This window comes from Choloepus didactylus, chromosome X (genome assembly GCF_015220235.1).
Source record: "Choloepus didactylus isolate mChoDid1 chromosome X, mChoDid1.pri, whole genome shotgun sequence".
Taxonomy (NCBI): domain Eukaryota; kingdom Metazoa; phylum Chordata; class Mammalia; order Pilosa; family Megalonychidae; genus Choloepus; species Choloepus didactylus.
In genome coordinates this window covers 40,843,699-40,865,921 of record NC_051334.1, presented here as the reverse complement: position 1 = coordinate 40,865,921, position 22,223 = coordinate 40,843,699, and the positions used below count along the sequence as shown (strand labels likewise).

General features: G+C 39.0%; 1 protein-coding gene and 1 pseudogene across 1 annotated transcript; both read left to right on the top strand.

Annotated features, from left to right (window-relative positions):
* The first annotated feature begins 4,702 nt into the window (after positions 1 to 4,702).
* On the top strand, positions 4,703 to 4,864 carry LOC119523823 (40S ribosomal protein S29-like). The gene has a single exon (XM_037822631.1). It carries the CDS (start codon positions 4,703 to 4,705, stop codon positions 4,862 to 4,864), a length of 162 nt encoding a protein of 53 aa, XP_037678559.1.
* Positions 4,865 to 19,071: 14,207 nt separating this feature from the next.
* On the top strand, positions 19,072 to 20,214 carry LOC119522089 (annotated as a pseudogene).
* The last annotated feature ends 2,009 nt before the right edge of the window (positions 20,215 to 22,223 follow it).

Genomic DNA, 22,223 nt, shown 5'->3' with positions numbered 1-22,223 from the left:
ATTGTCTATACCTCCACCCCCTGCCCTTAGATCTTGAGAGCAGAGACTTTGTCCTATGATATTAATCTAGCACCTAGAACTGTGCCTGGCACATAGCAGGCACTTAACAAATATTTATTAGATTAACAAATTAATTGTGTTTTGTCCATGACTCGTCCCTCACCCATTTAGGCCACACTGCCCATTTACTCCCCACAAAGTCTGTCTCTGACTCTTAGTAAGAATACTTTTCTTCTTCCTGCTTGCCAAACTAGACTTCTCCATCCTTAAAAATATAGCTCAAAGTTTACCTCCATGAAGCTTTCCGTACTTTATAAGCAAGTATTAAACCCAAACTTATATTCAACTTGACCCTAACAATTTTCTTCCAGAAAATCAATCCCTGAGCTTCATGTGCTTTCCAAGTGTTTTTAATCATCCTCTATACTCCTTCTGCTACTCTGCAGTGTGCAGAAAAAATGTCTTGCATTCTCTGGATGAGAGAGTTCACTGGTTATATCAGTATGGCAGAGTTTTCATCTCTTAACTGGACTCCCTGCCTCTAGCTTCACACTCTGCCCACCCCCAGGCCTTCTAATCTGTCTTCCACACTCCGCCAAAGTGAACTTTCTAAAATGCAACTCACACCTTGTACCTCCTCTACAAAAATCCCATGGCAGCTTGCCACTCATTAATTCTTCTAAATCAGCAGTTCTCAAACTTACTGGTCTCAGGACACCTTTACAACTCTTAAAAGTTATTGAGGGCTCTAAAAGGCCTTTTGAATATGTGAATTCTATCTTTTGATATTTACTGTATTCAAACTTAAAACTGAGAAATTTTTAAAATACAGAAGTACCTGAGTATCCCTTCCATTAGCCCTCAGACTGAGGATACATCACAAATCATATACTCTCTGGAAAACTCCACCACATACTTGTGAGACAATGAGAGTGTAAAAAGCAAATTACATCTTAGAATTCTTATGAAAAATAGTTTTGACCCTGCAGTCCTCCTGAAAGGGTCTCGGAGACCCCTGGATTTCCCCAGACCATTAGAGTCCATGCCATCCTGCTGTCCAGTGCTTCCTCTATGCACTCCTCGCCCCCTCTTCCTTGCCCAGCTGGCTTCCTGGAGGAGGTGATATCTGAGCTCCATCTGAGCCTTCCCTGCCACCTGCACGCAAAGCTATTAAAGAAGAAGACACTCAAAAGAAAAAGTTCCCCAAATAAATAATACAAGCCGTCACAAAATATTACTGCCACTCACTCATCTTGCTTTAGCTAAATACACAATTGGGAAAATATGATGGTTGTGTCCTGACAATGATCAAGCAAATATCTCAGATGGATTGGTTAACAGCTCCAACAAAAGCGATATTCCCAAACCAACAGTAATTTTTCTGGTGTTTTGTGGCATAATAATTTAAATATGGCAATTTTGAAGATCAAAATAAAATGCCATTCAAATAAATACTACGTCCTTAATCTTTGAAGTCAGCCCCAGCCTTTGCAGACAACAACGTTCTTATGTGCATGTAGAAATCCACATGTTCTATGTAAAAAAAAAAACTTTTTCATTTTGAAAAAACTTCAAACTTACAAGAAAGTTGCAAAGACAAAACATAGAACTCCAATATACCCCCTCACCCAGATGCCCAGATTTACCACCTTTTAGCATTTTGTGACTTTTCTTTCTCTATTCTCCCTCCATCCCTCCCTCCTTCTCTCTCTTTCTTTCTTCTTCCTGTCTATTATCTAAACATTTAAGAGTACTTGGTATTACTAATACATTGTGATGCTAAAAATTTTTTTCTAAACTATTAATAATATAAAAACACATTTTGATCAACCATGACGTTTTTCCCCCTGAATTTTGTGATGTTTACGGTTGTCAGCTTTTTAAAACCTGTAATTTGTTGTGATTTCTTTTCGCATGGTATATATTCCCTTTTGTACCTACTTTTGCATTGGTAATTCTGAAATCTGTCTCTTAAAGAGGGCTCCCCAAATGGTATAAATGTCAGGCTTAACAAAACTTGGATTTGCCCCTGTTAAAGAGGTTAAGATAATTCGAAAAATGAATAATAAAAAACAAAATGAAAGTCATCCACAGTGTCATTCGGGAAAGTCTATATATATATATTAGTTTCTCTACTTAATTACAAACAAACAAACAAAAACCTCCAGCAACTTTAAAAAGCCAAGACAAACAAAAGAAAATATATATGCAACAAGATGAAATCCGTTTTATTCTGGTGGCTGAAAGAACCTCGAGATGTCTTCTCAGGTGAAATAAGACCTCTCAGGGGCTGGGTATCAAAACGGATGGCTACAGGGCTCTGCAGGAGAACCGAAGAATTTTGGAGAAGGAGCAGAAAGGAAGAGGGATCAGGGAGAGAGCAGAGGAAATTGAAAGGAGCCGGTGTGGAGGCTGGAGGTTGGGCCTCCTGAAGTGAGAAACCAGAGAGAGGGACGGATTGCAATTTTACTAAAACGTCGATTCCCAGACATTTGATACTGCCTAGTACCCGGGATATTAGGAACCCAACGTTGAGGTCGCTGAGAAGGGACATCTTCCGTTAGGAATTAACCGACTCCTTCTGATCTATATGTTAGTCTCAACTGGATTTGTCTAGCATGATTGGTCATCTCTGGGTATCTAAGGTTTGAGGAAGGAGACCCCGAAAATGCTGGCTTGCCCCCCCACCTCCACCCCAGGAGCTGCCCCCGGCCCACCTGGCTTCCCGGGCGTCTCTACTGCGCCCAACCCCCACAGGAAGCAGCGGCTGTTATTATTTCACCAATGAGGCTATTAGCCTGCGTTTTGGATATTTTTTCACTCCTTTTACTCTAGAGTTTTGGGATCTTTTTTAAAATTTAAAGAATAAACAAATTCATAGAGTCGGAAACTAGAATACAGGTTACCATGGGCATGGATGAGGGTAGGGAATGGCGAGCTTAATTGGTATACGATTTCTGTTTGGGGTGATAGAAAAGTTTTGGTAATGGATGATGGTGATGGTAGCAAAACATTGTGACTAACACCATTGAATTATATATTTGAATGTGGTTAAAAGGGGAAATTTTAGGTTGTACATGTTACCAAAATTAAACAAACAAACAAAAAAACCATATGAGTGTTCAACCCAACCAGTTAATGTTAACTGTGTTAACTATGGACTATAGTTAATAGTATAATAATAATATTGTTTCATCAATTGTATGAAAGGTATCACACTATTGCAAAGTGTTAATAATAGGGAAAACTGCCTGGGGTGGGGAGATATATGGAAACTATTTTCTGCATGATATTTCTGTAAACCTACTTCTCTAATAAAAAATGAAACTTCAAAAAAATTTTAAGGGTTCTGTTTTATATTTTTTATGTAAACTACTACAATGCAAAATAATCTGATCCTTTTAATTGTTTTTATTAGCACATTCTTGTGTATTTCATCTGGAACTAAGAAGTACATGTTTTCCTAGTTGGAGAATAACAACCATGCCTCCTGCAAAGCCTTAATCTTTATATCGCCAATTTGTGGAAACAAGAGACGTGAGTTGCCTCTGCAGGACTTAAGGCTGCTAGTTATGCCTCACTCCTGATCCTAACCTAGTTCTTGAAAACTCATTGCTCCTTCACAGTAGTATAGCAGTCCGCATGCCTGTCCAGAAGATTCTAAAACTTCCAGGTCTTACCTAGCTAAAATATGAGCCTCGTGATTTAAATGTCAACAGCAAAGTCAACCTGATTTTCTCAACCATTTTCACAATCAATACTGGTCAAGTCAAATTCTCTCGACACTACTGCTACATGATTGCAGCTTGACAAAGTTGCATCTCCATTTTGCTTTCCTTTTCACCACAGTCTCCTATTTCTTCTTGGCCAACCTGGAAGTTTGGTAAAAAGGCAAACTTTCAACCAAATCTTCCTTTTGCTAGAGTTTTTTCACAGTCTACTCTAATTTGGAAATACTATTGCATTTTCAAGCTCACCTGCTCATAAACAAATAGGCTCATTTGCTTACTAATTCATACATGATAGCATCATTGATTTGGATTTCACTAACTTAGAACATGGTACTCCAGACAGAAACTGGTTCGAATTTTATGCTTGCCATATCATTGGGGAAAAAAAGGCATTATTCAAATCGACAGTATCAACAAAATTATAAGAGAATTATTTACAATCTAGTCTCTTAATACAATTGTTTCAAACATTTTAGAAAAATCTGTTAAAATACTAATCTCTTAAATCATTCTTAATAATTAAAGTAGCTTCTCAAGGGCATCTGGAACCAGCATAGAAATGACCAGAGGCTTCTGTTTCACATAGAGCTTTCCAGAATCAAGAAAGGCAAGGCCATGGGTTCATGGTCAAGAGGTGACCTGAGACAATTCTAATGCAGGCTATTAAAGTTTGAGATCCACTCCCTTCAGCACTTCTAAGGATTGATCAGCTAGGATTTTATATATATTTGTGTGTATGTAATAAAGTGCTGTTTCTCTAAAGATAGTCTGCAATTCAAACTTTTCTCTAATTCAGAGCTTTTTTTCCAACCAAAATTGGTGTCTTTATTTATTTGTTATTCTAAACATTGCATTTTTGACTACTAGAAATAGCAATTCTTTCTTTGCTCTCAGGTATATTTTTTGCTACCTCATTCTTTTAGATAAAATTCATTCTTCCCTTTTTGTCTCAACACATCCCAAAAAGCAAGATGGGTGACCAGCAGCTCTACTGGGGCCACCCACAAAAATTCAGCCAGGGTTTCCACTCTCTCTGCATCTGTCATGGTCTGATCCAGAAACATGGCCCCAAAATGTGCTGCCAGTTCTTACATCAGTACTCGAAGGATATAGGCTTCATTAAGTTGGACTAAGTGATCTTCCTGGAATGGATTATCCAAGACATCTACACAACTAAAGAATAAATGCTAGCACTTTGTATAAAAACTAAAACTAAAAAAAAAAAAAAAACTTCCCCCAAAATGTATTCTTTGTAGAAAATGTGTAATCCTTTGGTGATTTGTTGACTATCTAGCAGCAATTCTCCACTTCATCTTTATATTTCTGGGTCCATTTCAGGACTATTTGCTTCTCTGTGGGGAGCCCACCTGGGCTCTGGTCTTGGATTTGACTCCTCAAGTGGCTGTTTGCAGACAGTGCTACTGTTTGTGGCTGCTTCACTCACTCACAGTTTGCACAAAGACTCGAGAAAAACTACACTGTCTCCAAAGCAGCAAGTCTTTTCTGCTTGGTCAGCCCTTCAACAAGCATGGGATCGCATCTCAAAATAGTGATGTACCGTAGCCAGTAGCTTTTAATGTGTGCTGGAAGTGGAAGCCATAACAAGTGGTATAACTAACAGAAATAGGCCTTGTCCAAGCACCGTCCAGTCCAAGGGTTTTTCACTTAGTTTGCCTAATCTGGACACCAGAGGCTTAAACCAAACAAAGCCTGTACATGTGTCACACACACACACACACACACACACACACACACAAAACATTATTGTAAATGTCATCTGATGACATTACAGAATGTCTGGAAAACAGGGAAAGTTCTCCTTAATTCCATCACCAAAAACAATGACCACTGTCATTTTTGTGTATTATTTCCTTTCAGATTTTTTTGTATGAATAGTCCTTTTGGGGAAAAAAATTACAGAAAAATTGTAACCAAATTAAGGAAGTTTGGAAAATTGAGAAACAAACAAAAATATCTCCTACAATGCTAAAATATGATTGCTATAATTTCAGTGTATTTCCCATTAATCTTTTAAAATGGCATTTTCTTTATTTATTTTGAAGAATAGTAAGTGTGTATACGTAATCTTTTTTTAAAATAACATAAATTCATTCACTTCATAGAACAGTCAACAAATGTTAATATGCTATTTTCTGTACCTTGCATTTTTTCATTTAATATATTTTGCGGATCATTCCACATCAGGACACTTAGAGTTGACTTTTCTCTGTTGATTACGTAGTATTTCGTTGGCAACATAATTTGGATAGCCAATCCTTTATTGATGCACATTTAACATGCTTTCAATCTTTTGCTATTATAAAAAGAATTCTTCAATGATTATCATTGCACACTTTTTTCTTATTTATAAAATAGATCTCTTTTTCTCTAACCTTTTTTGTTTTATTTTGTTTTCCTCTTTTATTGAGGTATAAAATATATACAGTAATGTGGGTAAAATGCACTAAAGAATACCAGCTCTATGAATTTTTGCATACACACATACATTTTTCACATAGTTTTAACAATAATGATATCAAATCATTTTAGCACTTCTCAAGTGCTTAGCATTGTTCTAAGCCCTTTACATGTATTAATTCATTTAATCCTCATAATAAACCTATGAGTTAGGTACTATTATCATCCCATTTTAGAGATGAGGAAATTGTGGCAAAGATCAAGCATTTGGCCAAGATCATTTGGTTATTAAGTCCAGAGCCAGAATTGAGACCAAAACAGTTAGGCCCCTGTACCCATGCTGTTAGCCTCTCTCTGTTATAACTACATATAAGGGTAATCATGTAAAGGCCTTAGCACAATGTCTGATGCCCACACAATATCAAGTGCTCAGTATTTATCATCATCATTTTTACTACTATGATTACTATATCTCATTGAATTTGAGGTGTCATCAATTGTAAGATCCATCGTTATTTTAAATGCAACTGACAAAGAGAGAAAACACTGCCAATCATAATAATTGAAGACTCTGTTGAGTGTTGTTCCAATTTCAAAGATGTGAAAAAATGTATTTTGTAGAATGAATGAAATTCAGTATTATTGTGCATACAGTTTTGCATCTAGTGCCATCCAACAGCTTTAAATATTATCTATGTCTTGAGGACTTCCAAATCTATATTTTCCATCCTGACCACTCACATGAACTATAGACCTGAATATCCAACTGCTTATTTGCTATCTCCACGCAGACGCTCACAGCATCTCAAAAATAACATGCCTAAAAGTGAGCGCTTGATAGTCCTTATCACCTCAGTAAAAGGCAACTCTATTCTTCCAGTTATTCAGGTCAAAAACCTTTGAGTCTATCTTCAATATAAATCCAGAATTCAGCCACTTCTCCCTACCTCCGCACCCAACAACCTATTCCAAAGCACCTTTGGTAGAGATTGCTAGAGACTCACCTAATCCATGCTCTCCTCTTTTTTCCCGGGCACACATCTCCCAGCCTCCTTTGCAGTTAGGTGTGGCCATGTGATGAAATTAGAAGCAATGGAATGGGAGAAATATTTTCATGTTTCACTGCCAGCCTGGCCCATATAAACCTCCCATGCACACTGTTATATGCTTTTCTCCCCTGCCAGCTTGCTGCAATGGAGATGGCTCTGCAACCTTACCCTGGAGGATGACCTTGGTAGCCATGTGTTGAAAAAAGCAAAGCCCCTATCAGTCAGGGTTTCTGAATGACAGGATGGGGGAGGCTTGCCCCACTGACCTGTTCACCCACCTAGTACTGTAAGGTGGACAATAAATAAACTTCTGTTGTGTTTGAGCCACTGAGCAGTGAGGAAACCGATATCAAAGGATAGAAAGATAAAGAGTCATGTTAAATAATAGCAAAGTGCTTAGTTAAAATGTCACCTGTAAAATAAAAAAAAAAAATGTCACCTGTGATAAAATGGAGCTCAAACCAAGTGCCTCCTAGAGCTTTAGGGAATGAGGATGGCAAACAATGTTAGGAATATATATTGATGGTTACTCACTGTGTTTAGCAAGGTATTACAAGAAAGACAAAAGTTCAGGCAAGGATTGGCTAGTTCAAGAGTAGGAATGAAAGGAAGTAGAGTTGGGAGATTTGGCGATACAGGGCTATCTGTGTCTGACTGCTTCTATCTCCCAAATAATAAGAGAGAAGCCCGAAAAGGGATCTGTGTAACATAGTGTAAGGGAAAAGTTCTGCCATGATGTACTGGCAACCTTGTACATCTCCAAGTAGGCCACATAAGCAAGGCTTGGCTGCAGCCTGAGCTGAGTGTTGGCAGAATGCCCTGTGATTGCTCCTGGAAGGAGGGGAGATAAGGACAGGGAGCTGCTGCAAGGCAGCTTTTCATCCCTATCTTGTGGGACACTGCCACAAGGCCATTTCTCATCCATCTCCCTGGTTTCAGTGAGTACAATCCTTTCTACCTCCCCCACAACCCCACTAGGGTACAGATACAGGCTTCAGTGGCATGCTATGAAACTGCTTGGCTATAGTTTAGAATTGCCTTCTCCTTGCCAGAGCTACCTACCACCCAGGTGATCTGTTGTTTGGCAACCCAGGTTTGGTGTAGTCCTGTGGCACTAAGGGTGCAGGGAGCTGACGCCATGCTGATCTTGCTAACGTTTTCTCTATAAATCGATATACCGTCTAAATCCATTTGGAGTCATGAGCTCCTTAGCAGCCAAATCTATAAAGGTGTGGCAAGCCAACCTAACAGCTGCAATCACATCAGCCACCATGAAGATGCTGAAGGATTGCTTGACCACTTGACACTAAGGCCCATTAAGACTTCTCAGTTAAACAGAGGGACCCTGCCCTGAAGCAAAAATCAGATTAAGGGGGTGGCGTCTGTCCCATCTAAACCCGTTGTTTCAGATGACGTTGAGGTTCCCACTATTAATTGGAAAGAGAGAGGCATAGGAGCAAGGAAGCAAATACATAAAGCAGACTTTACAACTATGTCGACGAAAGAACTTTGGTGTGATTACTGCACGCAGAACTGCCTAGAAGCAAAGAGCTCAGAGGCCTGCTAAGTGTTTGAGGGTATTGAATTGCCAAAGAAACCAAGAGCGTGGTCTAAAAAAGCTGTGAGGTTGAAAACAACCCTCGGGCAGGATGTGATCTGGGAAAGCTGACAAAGTCTCCAACCCCCATCATTATCTCTCTGATGTCATTTCCTACATCTCGCACCCTTCACTCTTTCTGTTCCAACCAAGCTAGCCTCATTACCATTCCTTGAACGATAACCACGCTCCCAATCTCAGAGCCTTAGCCCTTGCTGCTTTCTCTGTTTGAATTTTTTCCCCCCAGCCCTGCCACCTGGTTATGCAAGAACCTCAGATCCCCACAAAAGGCACCTGCTTATTTCCAGCAGTCGCCTGGGGCTGTCTTACTTATTCATGCACAAGTCACACAGTTTCTGTGTGACTCTACTCTCAGCTGGATGTGGGGACAATGCTGCCCCTCTGAAGGCTCCGATAGGGTTCTGGTATCTTCTGTTGGATTACAGTAGTTCTGCCATGGTAGCTCCCTGAACTGTAAGTTGCGGAAGGTGTTTGGTGGTCTGTGGGGTGATCAGGATGAACAGCCTCCCCGCCCCCCGCACCATATTACCTTCTGCTAAAGGAGGTCAGAGCAGTGCAAGGGACTAAATGTGAGGCTAAGGTGGCTATGGAAAGTCCTGTACTAAAAAGGGCATTGGTGCCCTCCAGATACACGTGTAAATTGGAACTATATTTTGGAGGGCACATTTTAAACATCTAATGCAACTTTTAAAATATGCATTCTTTCTGACTCAGCATTTCTACTACTCTGCACTTATCCTGGCAAGGACAACAGGTCCGAAGACACAGGGACATAAAATTATAGGATTCTACTCATAGAATTTTTGCAATAGTGAACATAGGGGAACAGTGAAATAAACAGGGGCCTAAGCCTCCTAAGGAATATTATGCAGCAGTTAAAAAGAATGAGGGAGATCTATGCATCATAATGTGGGATGACTTCCAAGACAAATTGTCTCGTGAATAAAACAAAATACAAAATGATATGAGAAAAATACCCTGGGTGGGAAGATGGCAGATAAGGAAGCTCCAGGAATCAATCCTTGTACCAGAACAACTATTAAACAGGCATGAACTGTCTGAATCAACTATTTCGTAACTCCAGAGTCCAGTAGAGCACTGTGCAGCATCCAGGGAACGGTGGGAGGAAGAGGCTGGTAAATTGGGGTAAATAACATTAAATTGCTCTCTCCGTGCCATGGTTACTGGTGCCAATCTCCCATTTTTGCAGCAAGCAGCAGTGGGGTTTGGCTCATGGTATAGCTTACACGTGGGGACATAAAAATCTACTTCTCCAGGATCTGAGGTGGGTATGGACCAATTGCTAGTCATGGCTTTTGATTAGCTACTTGGTATCACTAGGGCCTGGCTCTGAGGGAGGCCATCATGCCAAACTACCCTGGACAAAGGAGTCAGAGGAGACTTGAAGATGGTACACTTCCTTGTTGCCTCAGAGGACACTTGAAGGGCTGCATTTGCTGGGCAGGTCAGGAAAACACAGCTTTAGGGAACATGGAAGAAGGTCCTGGCACCCTTTTGGGCCCTTCCCTCATCCCTTCTCCAGGACAGTTTGGAGCCAGCTGGCACTCCCTTTGTAGTTCCCTGGCCTTGTTCCTGCTGGGAAAGAATGACTTGGGAAACTCGTCTCTGGTGTGCTCCTGGCTCCCAGAATTTGACTTTCAGGCAAAAGCAGCTTGAGGCAAAAAAAAAAAAAAAAAAAAAAAAAAAAAGCAATGTAAGAAACAATTGAGGCAGATGACCTGGGGCAAAGGCATACCTGCTCTATGTCCAGCAGTAGAACACCTGGGAGAGGGAGAAGGTCTGTCTCCTGGGAAGTAGTGGAGGCATTCAAACTCCTGATAACGGGAACTCCTAAGGCTACTAGTAAGCACAAGCCCAGGACAGGGAGGCCCCTGCACTTTGCATTCGCCTTGGGTGCACCTTCCTGATAGGAGAGCTGATATTCAACAATATCACTGTCAAATCACTAGGTGGATACAAACTCAAGAAATATTTTAATATTTTAACGTATTTCAACATTCAAAAATATTAAAACGTACAGTGTGCAACAAAGGATTGCAAGACAAATAAAGAAACAGAAAAGGATGACCCATCCAAAGGAAGAGGACAAAAATCCAGAAAACACCAACAAAGAAGCCTAGACTGTGGACATACCAGAAAATAGCTTTAAAAAAAAATGATCTTCAATATGTTCAAGGAGATGAAGGAAGATACAGAGAAAAAACTAAAGGAAAACAATGAATAAACAATATGAGCATCTCAACAAAGAGAAATTTCAAATAGGAACCAAACAGAACTACTGGAGTTGAAGACCACAATAGCTGAAACAAAAAGTTCCCAGGAGGGTTCAACAGCAGATAAGAGCTGGCACAAGAAAAAATCAATGAACTGGAAGACAAGATAAATTGATATGAATCAGGCTGGGGATCAGAAAGAAAAAAAGAAATATAAAAAGCAAAAATAGCCTGAGAGAACTCGGGGACAACATCAAGCATGCCAATATACACATTATGGGAGCCCAAAAGGAGAAGATAGAAAGGGGCAGAAGGAATATTCAAAGAAACAATGACAGAAAACTTCCCAAACTTAATAAAAGATATGAATATGCACATCCAAGAAATCCAAAGAACACCAAGTAGTTTAAATATGAAGAAAAATATGCCCCGTCACATATTGATCAAACAGTCAAATGCAAAAGACAAGGAGCGAGTTCTGAAAGCTGCAAGAGAAAAGCAATGTGTTATGCACAAAGGAGTCATGATTAGATTAAATGCCAGTTTCTCATCAGAAATCATGGAGGCAAGAAGGCAGTGGGATGAAGTACTTCAAGTACTGAAAGAAAGCAATTCCCAACCAAGAATTTTATATCTGGCAAGGCTTTCATAAATGAGAGAGAGATTAAGACATAAACAATAGTTGAGAGAGTTCATCACCATTAGATCTGCCCTACAAGCAATGCTTAAAGGGAATTATACAAACTGAACTCCTAGAAGAAAACATAGGGAAGCATCTTCAGATCCTTGTGTTAGGGAATGGTTTCTTAGACTTTATACCCTAAGCACAAGCAAGAAAGGGAAAAAGATAGTGATACCTAATCAAAATTAAAAACTTTTGTATCTCAAAGGACTCTATCATGAAAGTAAAACAACTTACACAATTGGGGGAAAATATTTGGAAAACTCATATCTGATAATATCTGTTTAATAGCCAGAATATATAAAGAAATCCTTCACCTCAACAACAATAAGACAAATGGCCCAATTTTTAAAAAATGGCAAAAGTCTTGAACAGACATTTCTCCAAAGAAGATACACAAATGGCTAAAAAGCACATGAAAAGATTCTCAATATCTTTAGCCATGAGGGAAATGCAAATCAAAACTATGAGATACTATTTCATACCCACTAGAATGGTTACTATTTAAAAAATAGAAAACTACAAGTGTTGGAGAGGGTGTGGAGAAATAGGAACACTCATTCATTGCTAGTGGCAATGTAAAATTGTGCAGCAGCTGTTTAGCAGTTCCTCAAAGAGTTAAGTTTAGAATTACCATATGACCTGGCAATCCCACTTTGAGGTATATACCCAAAAGAATGGAAAGCAGGGACCTGAAAAGATATTTTCACACTGATGTTCATAGCAGTATTATTCACAATTGTGAAAAGATGGAAACAACCCAAGTGTCCATCAACTGATGAATGAATAAACAAAATGTGGCATATACACACAGTGGAATATTATTCAGCTATAAAAAGGAATGAAGTTCTGATACACGCGATGACATGGATGAACTTGAAAGATATGCTGAGTGAAATAAAGGAGACACATAAGGATAAATATTGTATGATCTCACTAAGATGGAATACTTAGAATAAGTATATGTGTAGAGTCATAATCTAGAATATAGGTTACCAAGGGATGAGATAGGGTAGGGAATTGAGACTTAAGGCTTAAAATGAATGATTTTTTAATGGGACGATGGAAATGTTTTGGTAATGGATGGTGGGTGATGGTAGCATAACATTGTGAATATAATTAATAGCACTGAATTAAATATTTGTATATGGTTAAAAGAGTAAATGCTAGGTTGTATATTTGGTACCAGAAAAAAAAAATTTTTAATCCATGGAACTGCACAACACAATCAGTGAACCCTAAGTTAAATCATAGACTATAGTTAATAGTACAATTATAAAAAGGTGCTTTCATCAATTGTAACAAATGTACCACACCAATGCAAGGTGTTATTAATAACGTATCATATGGGAACCCTGTATTTTATGCACGATTGTTTTGTAAACCCACAACTTCTGTAATTAAAAAAAAATATGTATGCAATGCAGTGAAAAACAAAACAAGATAGTCTTCAAAATAATGCCAAATATATTTTACTGAGCATATATATGCATAAAACACATGTATATGTCATCATCTTTTAGTACTAAGTTACTTTACTTTATTACTGTACATCTCAATGATAATTCTTATTATAACTGCTATATATATCAAATATCATTTTTGACTATTTCTATTTATTTTTCTGTATAATTAATCTGCAGTGATGACCTCTGGGGAGGAATGAAGAGAAAGGGGATCTGAATTCGGGATGGTGATTGAGAGGACTTGAGCCTTATGCGCAATAATTAAATGTCTCTCAAGGATAATGAATGCTTGTACAATTAAAAATCATATTTTAAGAAAGGGCATTAGGCTAGGCAGCAAAGCTTGTCATTCCTTTCCCCCCAGTCCCCCCCTCCCCGCCCCCCCCCACCCCATCCTCTTCTCTTCTACCTTATCACTTTAGTGCACACTGGCCTAATTTCCAACTACTACCTTGTGCATTATTTTGCCTGCAGGCTTTCTCTTGTCACTGGAGCCTGCTGTGCTGCAGCAGCCTGCTCTGCCACCAATTGTGACTGACCAGGAATGCTGGGGAATTAACGTCCCTGGGAGCAGCCCTCAACCAATGACTGATGGGAGTTGTTTTATCTATCAATCAGGGTCTAGCCAGGAGACAGAAACCCCATTAGTTTTTTGAAAATACAGGATTTAATATTTTTTTTAAATGTTAACCAGGCATAAAGTTGTTAACTAGGTAACTGAAAGGGTCAAAAGAGGATTGAAGTTATGGAAAGAGTAACTACAGGAAGCAGTTACTACCCCAAGGTTGATGGAACAAGTAATAGGATGGAATGATTACAACTTAGATGCTTGGAGGAGGGCTCCATGGGGTGGGGACCCAGACCCCTAAGGAGAGGACTGCTGCTCTCCTGGTGTTTCCAAGGGGCATGTGATGAGACTGGGTCTATGAATGGTGGAAAACTGCAAATTAGGCTCAGCTGTAGACAAGGAGGAGCTGCTGTTGCTGGGGTGAAGAAATGTTCCTGGGGTAATGTTAACAGGAACAGAAAGCTGACAGAAAGGGACAAGGAAGCTTAAGTCCTTACTTCCTCCTCCAGCCTTGCATCTCCCTTTAGCAACTCCCTATAGGGAGAGCTTAACAGGGAGCAGCTGGCAAAGCAGAAGTGTGATCTGTAGAATTCTGTCCCTGGAATCAAAAAAGTAGGATCTACAAGGATGGGTTTGAAGCTTAATAACTTACTGGTTTAATAACACACTGTGCTGGTGTGGATGTATTATGTCTCCCAAATGCAGTCTTGTGTGGGCAGGAAAGGTATTGGTGTTGATTGGGTTGGAGACTTTTGATTGGATGTTTCCGTGGAGATGTGATCACTCAACTGTGGGCGAGATCTTTCATTGGATAATTTCCATGGAGGTGTGGCCCCGCCCATTCAGCGTGGGCCTTGATTAGTTTACTGGAGCACTATATAAGCTCAGACAGAAGGAGCGAGCTTGCTACAGCCAAGAGGGACACTTGGAAGTATGCACAGGAGCTGAGAGAGTAGCTGCAGATGAGAGACAGTTTGAAGATGGCCGTTGAAAGCAGACTCTTGCTCCAGAGAAGCTAAGAGAGGACAAATGCCCCAAGAGAAACCGAGAGTGACATTTCGAAGAGGAGCTGCCGCCTAGAGAGTAACATCATGGGAGAAAGCCATTTTGAAACCAGAAGTTGGAGCAGACGCCAGCTACGTGCCTTCCGAGCTAATAGAGGTTTTCCGGACGCCACTGGCCATCCTCCAGTGAAGGTACCTGATTGTTGATGCATTACCTTGGACACTTTATGGCCTTAAGACTGTAACATTTTAACCAAATAAACCCTCTTTATAAAAGCCAATCCATATGGACCACAATCCCCATTGTCTAGTTTATGGATGGATGAGTAGAAAAATGGGGGAAGAAAAAAAACCAACCAACAAACAAAAAAGGCACCCAGTGTTCTTTTTTACTTTAATTGCTCTTTTTCACTTTAATTTTTATTCTTGTTATTTTTGTGTGTGTGGTAATGAAGGTGTCAGGGATTGATTTTGGTGATGAATGCACAACTATGTGGTGGTACTGTGAACAATTGAATGTACACTTTGTTTTGTATGACTGCATGGTATGTGAATATATCTCAATAAAATGAATTTTTTAAAAAAGCCAATCCATTTCTGGTGTTTGGCATTCCGGCAGCATTAGCAAACTAGAACACACACAAAAAATAAAGAGAATCGCTTAATGAGCCCTAGTTTATCCATCCATTGGCTTCAACAATTATTACCACTTCACCTTTCTTGTTTCATTTCTTCCACTCCATATTTTTCCCCTGGAGTATTTTAAAACAAATAACATAATTTCACCCATAAAGAGTTAAGTATCTAACAGATACAGACTTTTAGAACAAAATACCATTATCAGACCTAATTAAATGTACAATACAATAGTTCCTTAATATCATCTAATCCCAGTCTGTGTTCAAATTTTCTTAATTGTCTCAAAAATGGCTTTTTACCCTGGTTTGTTTGAATGAGGACACCATCTCCATGTATATTTTTGGTTAATATGTCGCTAATCTCTATGTAATCTATAATAATCTGTAATCTATATAATCTGTAACCCCCTTCTTTTTCTCTTTTATATCATTTATTCACTGAAGAAATCATGTCATTTGTCCTGTAGAATGTCCCATATTCTAGATTTGTCTAGTTGCATCATCCTCATATCATTTAACATGTTCCTCTGTCCCCTTTATTTCCAGAAAGCTGATAGTTAGACCTGGAGGCTTGGTTAGATTCGGGTTCAAATTTTTTTTTTCCAACAATATTTCAAAGGGGTGTTGTGTAATTCCTACTGCACCTCATTGGAAGACACAGTGGTGATTTTTAAAATTGTGATGTAATTTAAAACTTGTGGTAAAATTACTAAATTGAGGTCTACTTTATCTACAATACATGCATAATCTTAAGTGAACAGCTTGATGAATGTTTACGTTTTATCAAAATAGAAAACATTCCCCTTAATGCAGACCGTTCCTTCATGAAATGGTGGTTTTCCAATTCTGTCATTCTTTCTTTCTGTATTTGAAGATTGAATTCGTTTATAATGAAGAACTTTCCCTCATAGATTCTGGATGTTCTTAGGCAATTTGGACAGGAAAGGTAAGATAAATGCTTAATTCTTTTCCTTTATTTACCAATTTGATGATTAATATGTTTGTGTCTCAGCAGCCTCCAAAAAGTGGCCAATGAGGTTTTATTTACTTATTTTTTTAGTGCCACTATGAACTCATGGAGTCTTAAAATATTTAATGTATAAATACATATACTCCTTTGCAATCATTATTCTTTTTGATGCCCAAGTTGTCCTGTATTGGGCCAGTGAGAGCCTCTTTAAAACTTGGTTCCTGAGTCCTGAAACATGGCTTTTGGCATCCTTAATTTCTAGTAAAACAAGATATTCCAGGTTCATCTTTTACATTTCCAGTTTTAGAATTGGAATTAGCTATTTCCCTAAGGCGGTCCCCATGTTTGTCTGTTTTAAGTTGTATTTAATCACCACAGTCAGGATGCTGGGTCTTTATTGTATTGTGTTGTCATTGTTTTTAGTCTTATCAGTGCACAGAGCTAGGAAAAACATTTTTTTGGAAGAAGAGTAAGTCATGAATTCTTACTGATATTGCCAATCCAAATTAAAGGTTAAGGGTTTTTACTTAACGTCTTTGATTTTGTGTTGGTATCTCTTTTCTCTTGCATAAAATCTTGGTTCCTCATGAAACTAACAATAATTTATGTGCTTTTTTCTACTACATAGATACAATAGTTTCAAAATAATACCTATGTTATTACTAAGAATAAGAGCACTGAATGCCATTTAAGATTTATTTGCTGTTCTTTTTGTCCTTAGGATCTCTCCTAGTAGAGCTGTCCAGTAAAAAGACTGTTTGAAAGTGTCTTGAAATCATTCTCTGTGGACTTTTGCCACCAAATTGATACATAGTCAGGTTCATTTATTTCTATTTGTCTTCCAGTTTTAGGCCTGCTTTTTTTTCCCTTCCTTCCTCCCTCCCTCCCTCCCTTCCTATTAAATTCCATTTTTAAATTATTTAGTACAATTTTACAGTTCCAATGTGTATTTGCGATCTATTGCTGTGTAGCAAATTGTACTAAAACATAGTGTCTTAAAAGAACAAACATTTATTGTTTCAAAGTTTCTGTGGGTCAGGAATTTGAGAATGGCCTGGCTGAGTGATTCTGGCTTGGGAGGTTGCAGGCAAAATGGCAGCTAGGGCTTCGGTCATCTGAAAGCTTGCCTGGGCCTGGAGGATCTGCTTCCAAGATGGCTCCCTCCCATTGCCTCAGATCCTCACCATGTGGAACTGCTCAACATGGCAACTGGTTTCCCCCAAACAAATGATTCCAAGAGAGAGAAATAGCAAAATGGAAACCACAGTGACTTTCCGCCAAATTCTATTGGTCACACAGACTGACCCTGGTACAATATGGGAAGGGACTTCACAAGGGTGTGACTCCCAGGAGGTGAGGATCCTTGGGGGCCATCTTGGAAGCTGGCTACCACACAAAGTAAAAACTATAAAACAAGATATAGTCAGTGAGATCTAGTTTCCGTCTTTGTACTTTCCCATTCTCTCACTCCCCCTTCAGGAAACCACTTTTATGAGTTCTTGGATTCTCTTTCCATTGTTTCTTTTGGAATAATATATACATAGTTAGGAATATATATATTCCTAAAAGGTATCTTACTATACAAATTTTCTGCACCTTACTTTTTTTCACTTAACACCATATCCTAGATCCTAGATATTACTTAATAGTAGCATGAGATCTTCATTCCATTCTACAGCTGCCTTAACCCCACTGTATAGATATACTGTTGATTAAATAACATTTAAAAAACTTCATTATCTATTAATTCTTCTCCAATTTTTTGACGTTAAAGTTGTTTATAATTTTTCATTATAAATAATGCAATAAATATCTTTGTGTATAAATATTTTGGATGTGGCTTATTGTCTTACACTACTAGACTTTAATATAGATTCATTAAGTCAAAGATACGAGTAATTTTTATGCTCTGTTTATTTATGTATTGCTAAATCGGTCAACAAAAGAGTTACACTGCATTACATTTCCACCTGCTATATACGGAGTGTTCATGTTCTCTGTATTTTGATCTGCATTGGATAGTCTAATTCTTTTTTAATCCTTATTTATTTGATAGAGGTACCTAATTATATTCTTGTAGTGGCCATATATTTTCACAGCATGCTTTAGTACTTTGTTTGCTTTATTACTATGTATTTCAATGATAATTCTTATTAATTTAGAAGCTGTGTCATATATATCAAATTACATTTTTGACTATTTTTATTTCTTTTTCTATATAATTAATATGAAGCACATGTGGATGTATAGAATAGTTTTCCATGCTAATACACATTTACTACTTATATGCAAGACTATAATGATGCACAAAAAGTGCAGTGATGATGGCTATATGAATCATATGATATTCACTAAAAAGTCCTTTCAGCAATTTTTGGTACAACGTGTTCATATGTTTAGAGATACTAAATAAAATATTCAAGTTATTTTGTAGAATTTATAGCACTGTGGTTCTATTTTGGCTATAATAATAGCTGTTAACCTCTTTTCACTAAGAAAATATAAGCTGGAGTTAGAGATCTATTATTCATGAGTTACATATTCAGTAAATGTTTTCAAAACAGCACTGCCATGTTTCCCGATAAAATAGCTATGGCATATGTTTCTAAATTCATGTGTCATCATTCTTTATTGGATTAGCAAAATGATTTTTCTCCTTCTTTTACCTTTCTGGGTGATATTTTAAAAATATTTTTGATGGCTTCCTGGGGGGCTCCAAATAGCAGTCTGAGGAGGCCCTGCTCCTGCAGGATTTTAGCAGCAAGTCCACCTCGTTTTTCTTCAGGAACGCCTTCACTGCGTCCACCATTTCCATCTGCTTATATGGGTGAATATGGCCTATGGATCTTATTCATTCTGCTGTTCTGTATAGTGTGATGACCCTAGGAAACACTTATTTGGTAGCCTTTGCACACAAGAATGTAAAATTTGTTCTCAAGCACAAAGTAGCACAGAAGTGTGTGTGTTTGGGGGGCTGGGGGTGGAGGGGGTAATGCTGTTTCCAAAGAAGTGGCTGGAAAACTTCCTGAAGCTGACAATAGAAAGACGTCTCCGAAGGAGAAGGGTGAAAGAGTCTTGGGGAAGGAAAATGAAGCTGCAGATCATGAAAGTGAGAATTAGATTAAGTTTAGCTTTCACACAGGGTGGGGGCAGCTCAGGGGAATGGCAGAGGGTCAAGAAGCCAAGCTATAATCAGTGGCCGGTCCTCCTGTTTATCCACCCACTGTCCTTGCAAGGTGGAGATTGGGGAGGAGGGTAGAAGTTCCTTAAACAGCTTCATAAGTTGTTACCAAACTAGCTCAGACTGGCTCTGTAGTTCAAGAACAAAGGAAAGAGGGGTAGAGACTTGTTTCAAATGTTCCAAGTTTGCACAGGAGACTTTTTTTTCAAATGTTTCCAATTTGGGCCGGCTGCATGTTTCAAATTTGCGCAGGCTAGTTAGGCTTGTCAAATAGAATGTAACCTCTGAAGTATCCAGCCAATGGAGAAACAGGGGAGGGACTTGCAGTTAGGTGTAGGGAATAAATACTGCTGATTCTATTGTTCTGTGCGCCAACCCCCACATCTTGGTTGGGTGCCCGTTCTTGCAAGATCGTGAATAAATTCTTTTCTTCTCCACAATCAGGTGAGCGTTTATTCCTTTTTAGGAATAATGCTTGTTTCTCACAATGAAGCTACATCTTCCGTCTTTTATAACAACAAACACTCTCTTCCCAGTCTTGGCCATTGTTCCCTCCTTCTTTATATTGAAAAACTTCAACCCCACAGTAGACTACATTTTGCCCAGAAGTGCTTCATCAGAACTTATGGCCCTCCTGTCTACCGGCTCTAAATAGACCATGTCAGCTACACGCCCCCACCCCCCCACCCCTGGCTTTGTATCTATGGGTGGCTTGTGGTATATGGAAAAGTAGCGGGATGGTCTGAGTAGAAGACACAAAAGATGATTTTGTAGCCTGGCATTTGAGGGTTTAAAAAACCCAACAAGATGTCATTCGATGTTTGTTTATTGGCTGTTTTTGAAGATTGTTCAAATTAAATGAATTGAAAGAGAAAAAAATATTTTGGCCACATATAGAGATAAACAGAATGCAATTTATAGGTCATAGAAATAATTACTCATGTTATAAAGTTCCTTTGCATAGCCCTTCTGCTGCCACCGTGAATACTAAGTGTGAATATGCATTTTAACATCTAGCCATGTTCCTGAAATCCAACCAGACCCAACAGCAGAGCCCTGGGGGGTGGGGGTGCTGTGGGGTAACAATAAGACCCCTGCAAGGATCGCCTGCAAATCGTGGATCTCATTGTTAGCCATAAACAATTCAAACAAACTTGGTCAAACTGTTCTGAAACTCCTGGGACCTGGGATTAAAATGGCAACATTGTTAATCAGTTATGTTTCTTGCCTTCATCAACAAAACAACTTAGGCTGGCTGGAATTAACCCTCACAGCACCACAGTGAAAATACTAAGCATATCTCCATATTTTCCAAAAATCCAAAACAGTCCAAAGCACATTTTTGGATCACGAGGCAAAAGTTAGCAAATATGGCCAATAAAAATCAACACAAAATGCAAATTAAACAAGTTACTCTTTTTTTCCCCCCATCAGAATATAAAACTGATGAAAATCAATGAGAAAGTTAATATCCAGTGTCAGTAAGGATCTAGGGGAAGTAGACCTTTTCAGTCACTGCTCTGGGAAAACATAAATTTGTAGACCCTTTCTCAGGTACACCTTGGAAATCTGCATCAGAGTCTTTAAAAAGGTACCTTTCCTCTGCCCAGCAATTTAAAAGTGTATCATTTCATCCTGAGTAAATAATTGAAGTGTGGACAGAGAATAATTACAAGGATGTGTATTGCAGCACAGTGGATAATAGCAAAAAGTTGGAAGCAACCAGATGTCCAGCAATATGGGGACTGTTTCAATAAGTTACATGCATATGCAATTATTCAAAATAATTTTTGTAGAGGTCAGTTGTGGCAGACCCTGTTAGTTGCATGTCTTTTTCCTCTTCTTCCATGCTAACAGAGCTCAGATATTGTTCAGGGTAGTAATGTTCACTACTCCAGGCCCCAAATCATGACAATCGGTTCCCACTTTCCCAGCATCCCTTGCAGGTAGCAGTGGTCATGTGTTCCAGTTCTGCCAAGGAGATGTAAAGGGAAGTCTAATGGGGACTTCTGAGGAAGTTTCTGCTTTCCTGATAAAAGGGACAGATGCTATTGATGCCAGGAATCTGTTGCAGCCCTTTTAAGTAAGAATAATGAACTTCTATTATTTAAGCAGGGGCCAATTGGAGCCCAAAGTGTCCCTAACTGTGGTGCACTGCCTAGATCGCATTTCAGGACTCCCAGTTACTGGGAGTGCTCCAGGTTGACAGCCTTTATCTGTCAGTTATCTCTGGGAACTGGACTCAGTTGACATTAGCTGCTTGGCCCAATGTCACGCCCCCTTCCCAAGGACAGCCCACATCAAACAGCACAGGAATGCAATGGCTCAGCCTTCTCTTTTCAGTTCAGGACAACTCTGCAGAGCCCTCCCAGCTCCAAAGCCGCAGCCCTTGTTGCTAGTGCCCCATCGCCTAGCTTTCCTGCCTGCCTAATCCTACTTTACCCCTTTCTCCCATAGATGTTGATTCTGAGAGCACTCCTTAATAAACTTCCTGCACACAAATCTGTGTCTCAGAGTCTGTTTCCTGGGAAACCCCACCCACAACCCCACTCACACATTTATTCATATGACAGGATGTTCAAAATATATTGCTGAATGGGAAAACAACAGATTATACCATCATATTTTCTAATTATACTGATTATATATCTGCCTAGAAAAAGT

What these genes read in the sequence shown, in the direction of transcription:
- LOC119523823 (XM_037822631.1), top strand. Translation starts at nt 4,703, where the DNA reads ATGGGTGACCAGCAGCTCTACTGGGGCCACCCACAAAAATTCAGCCAG.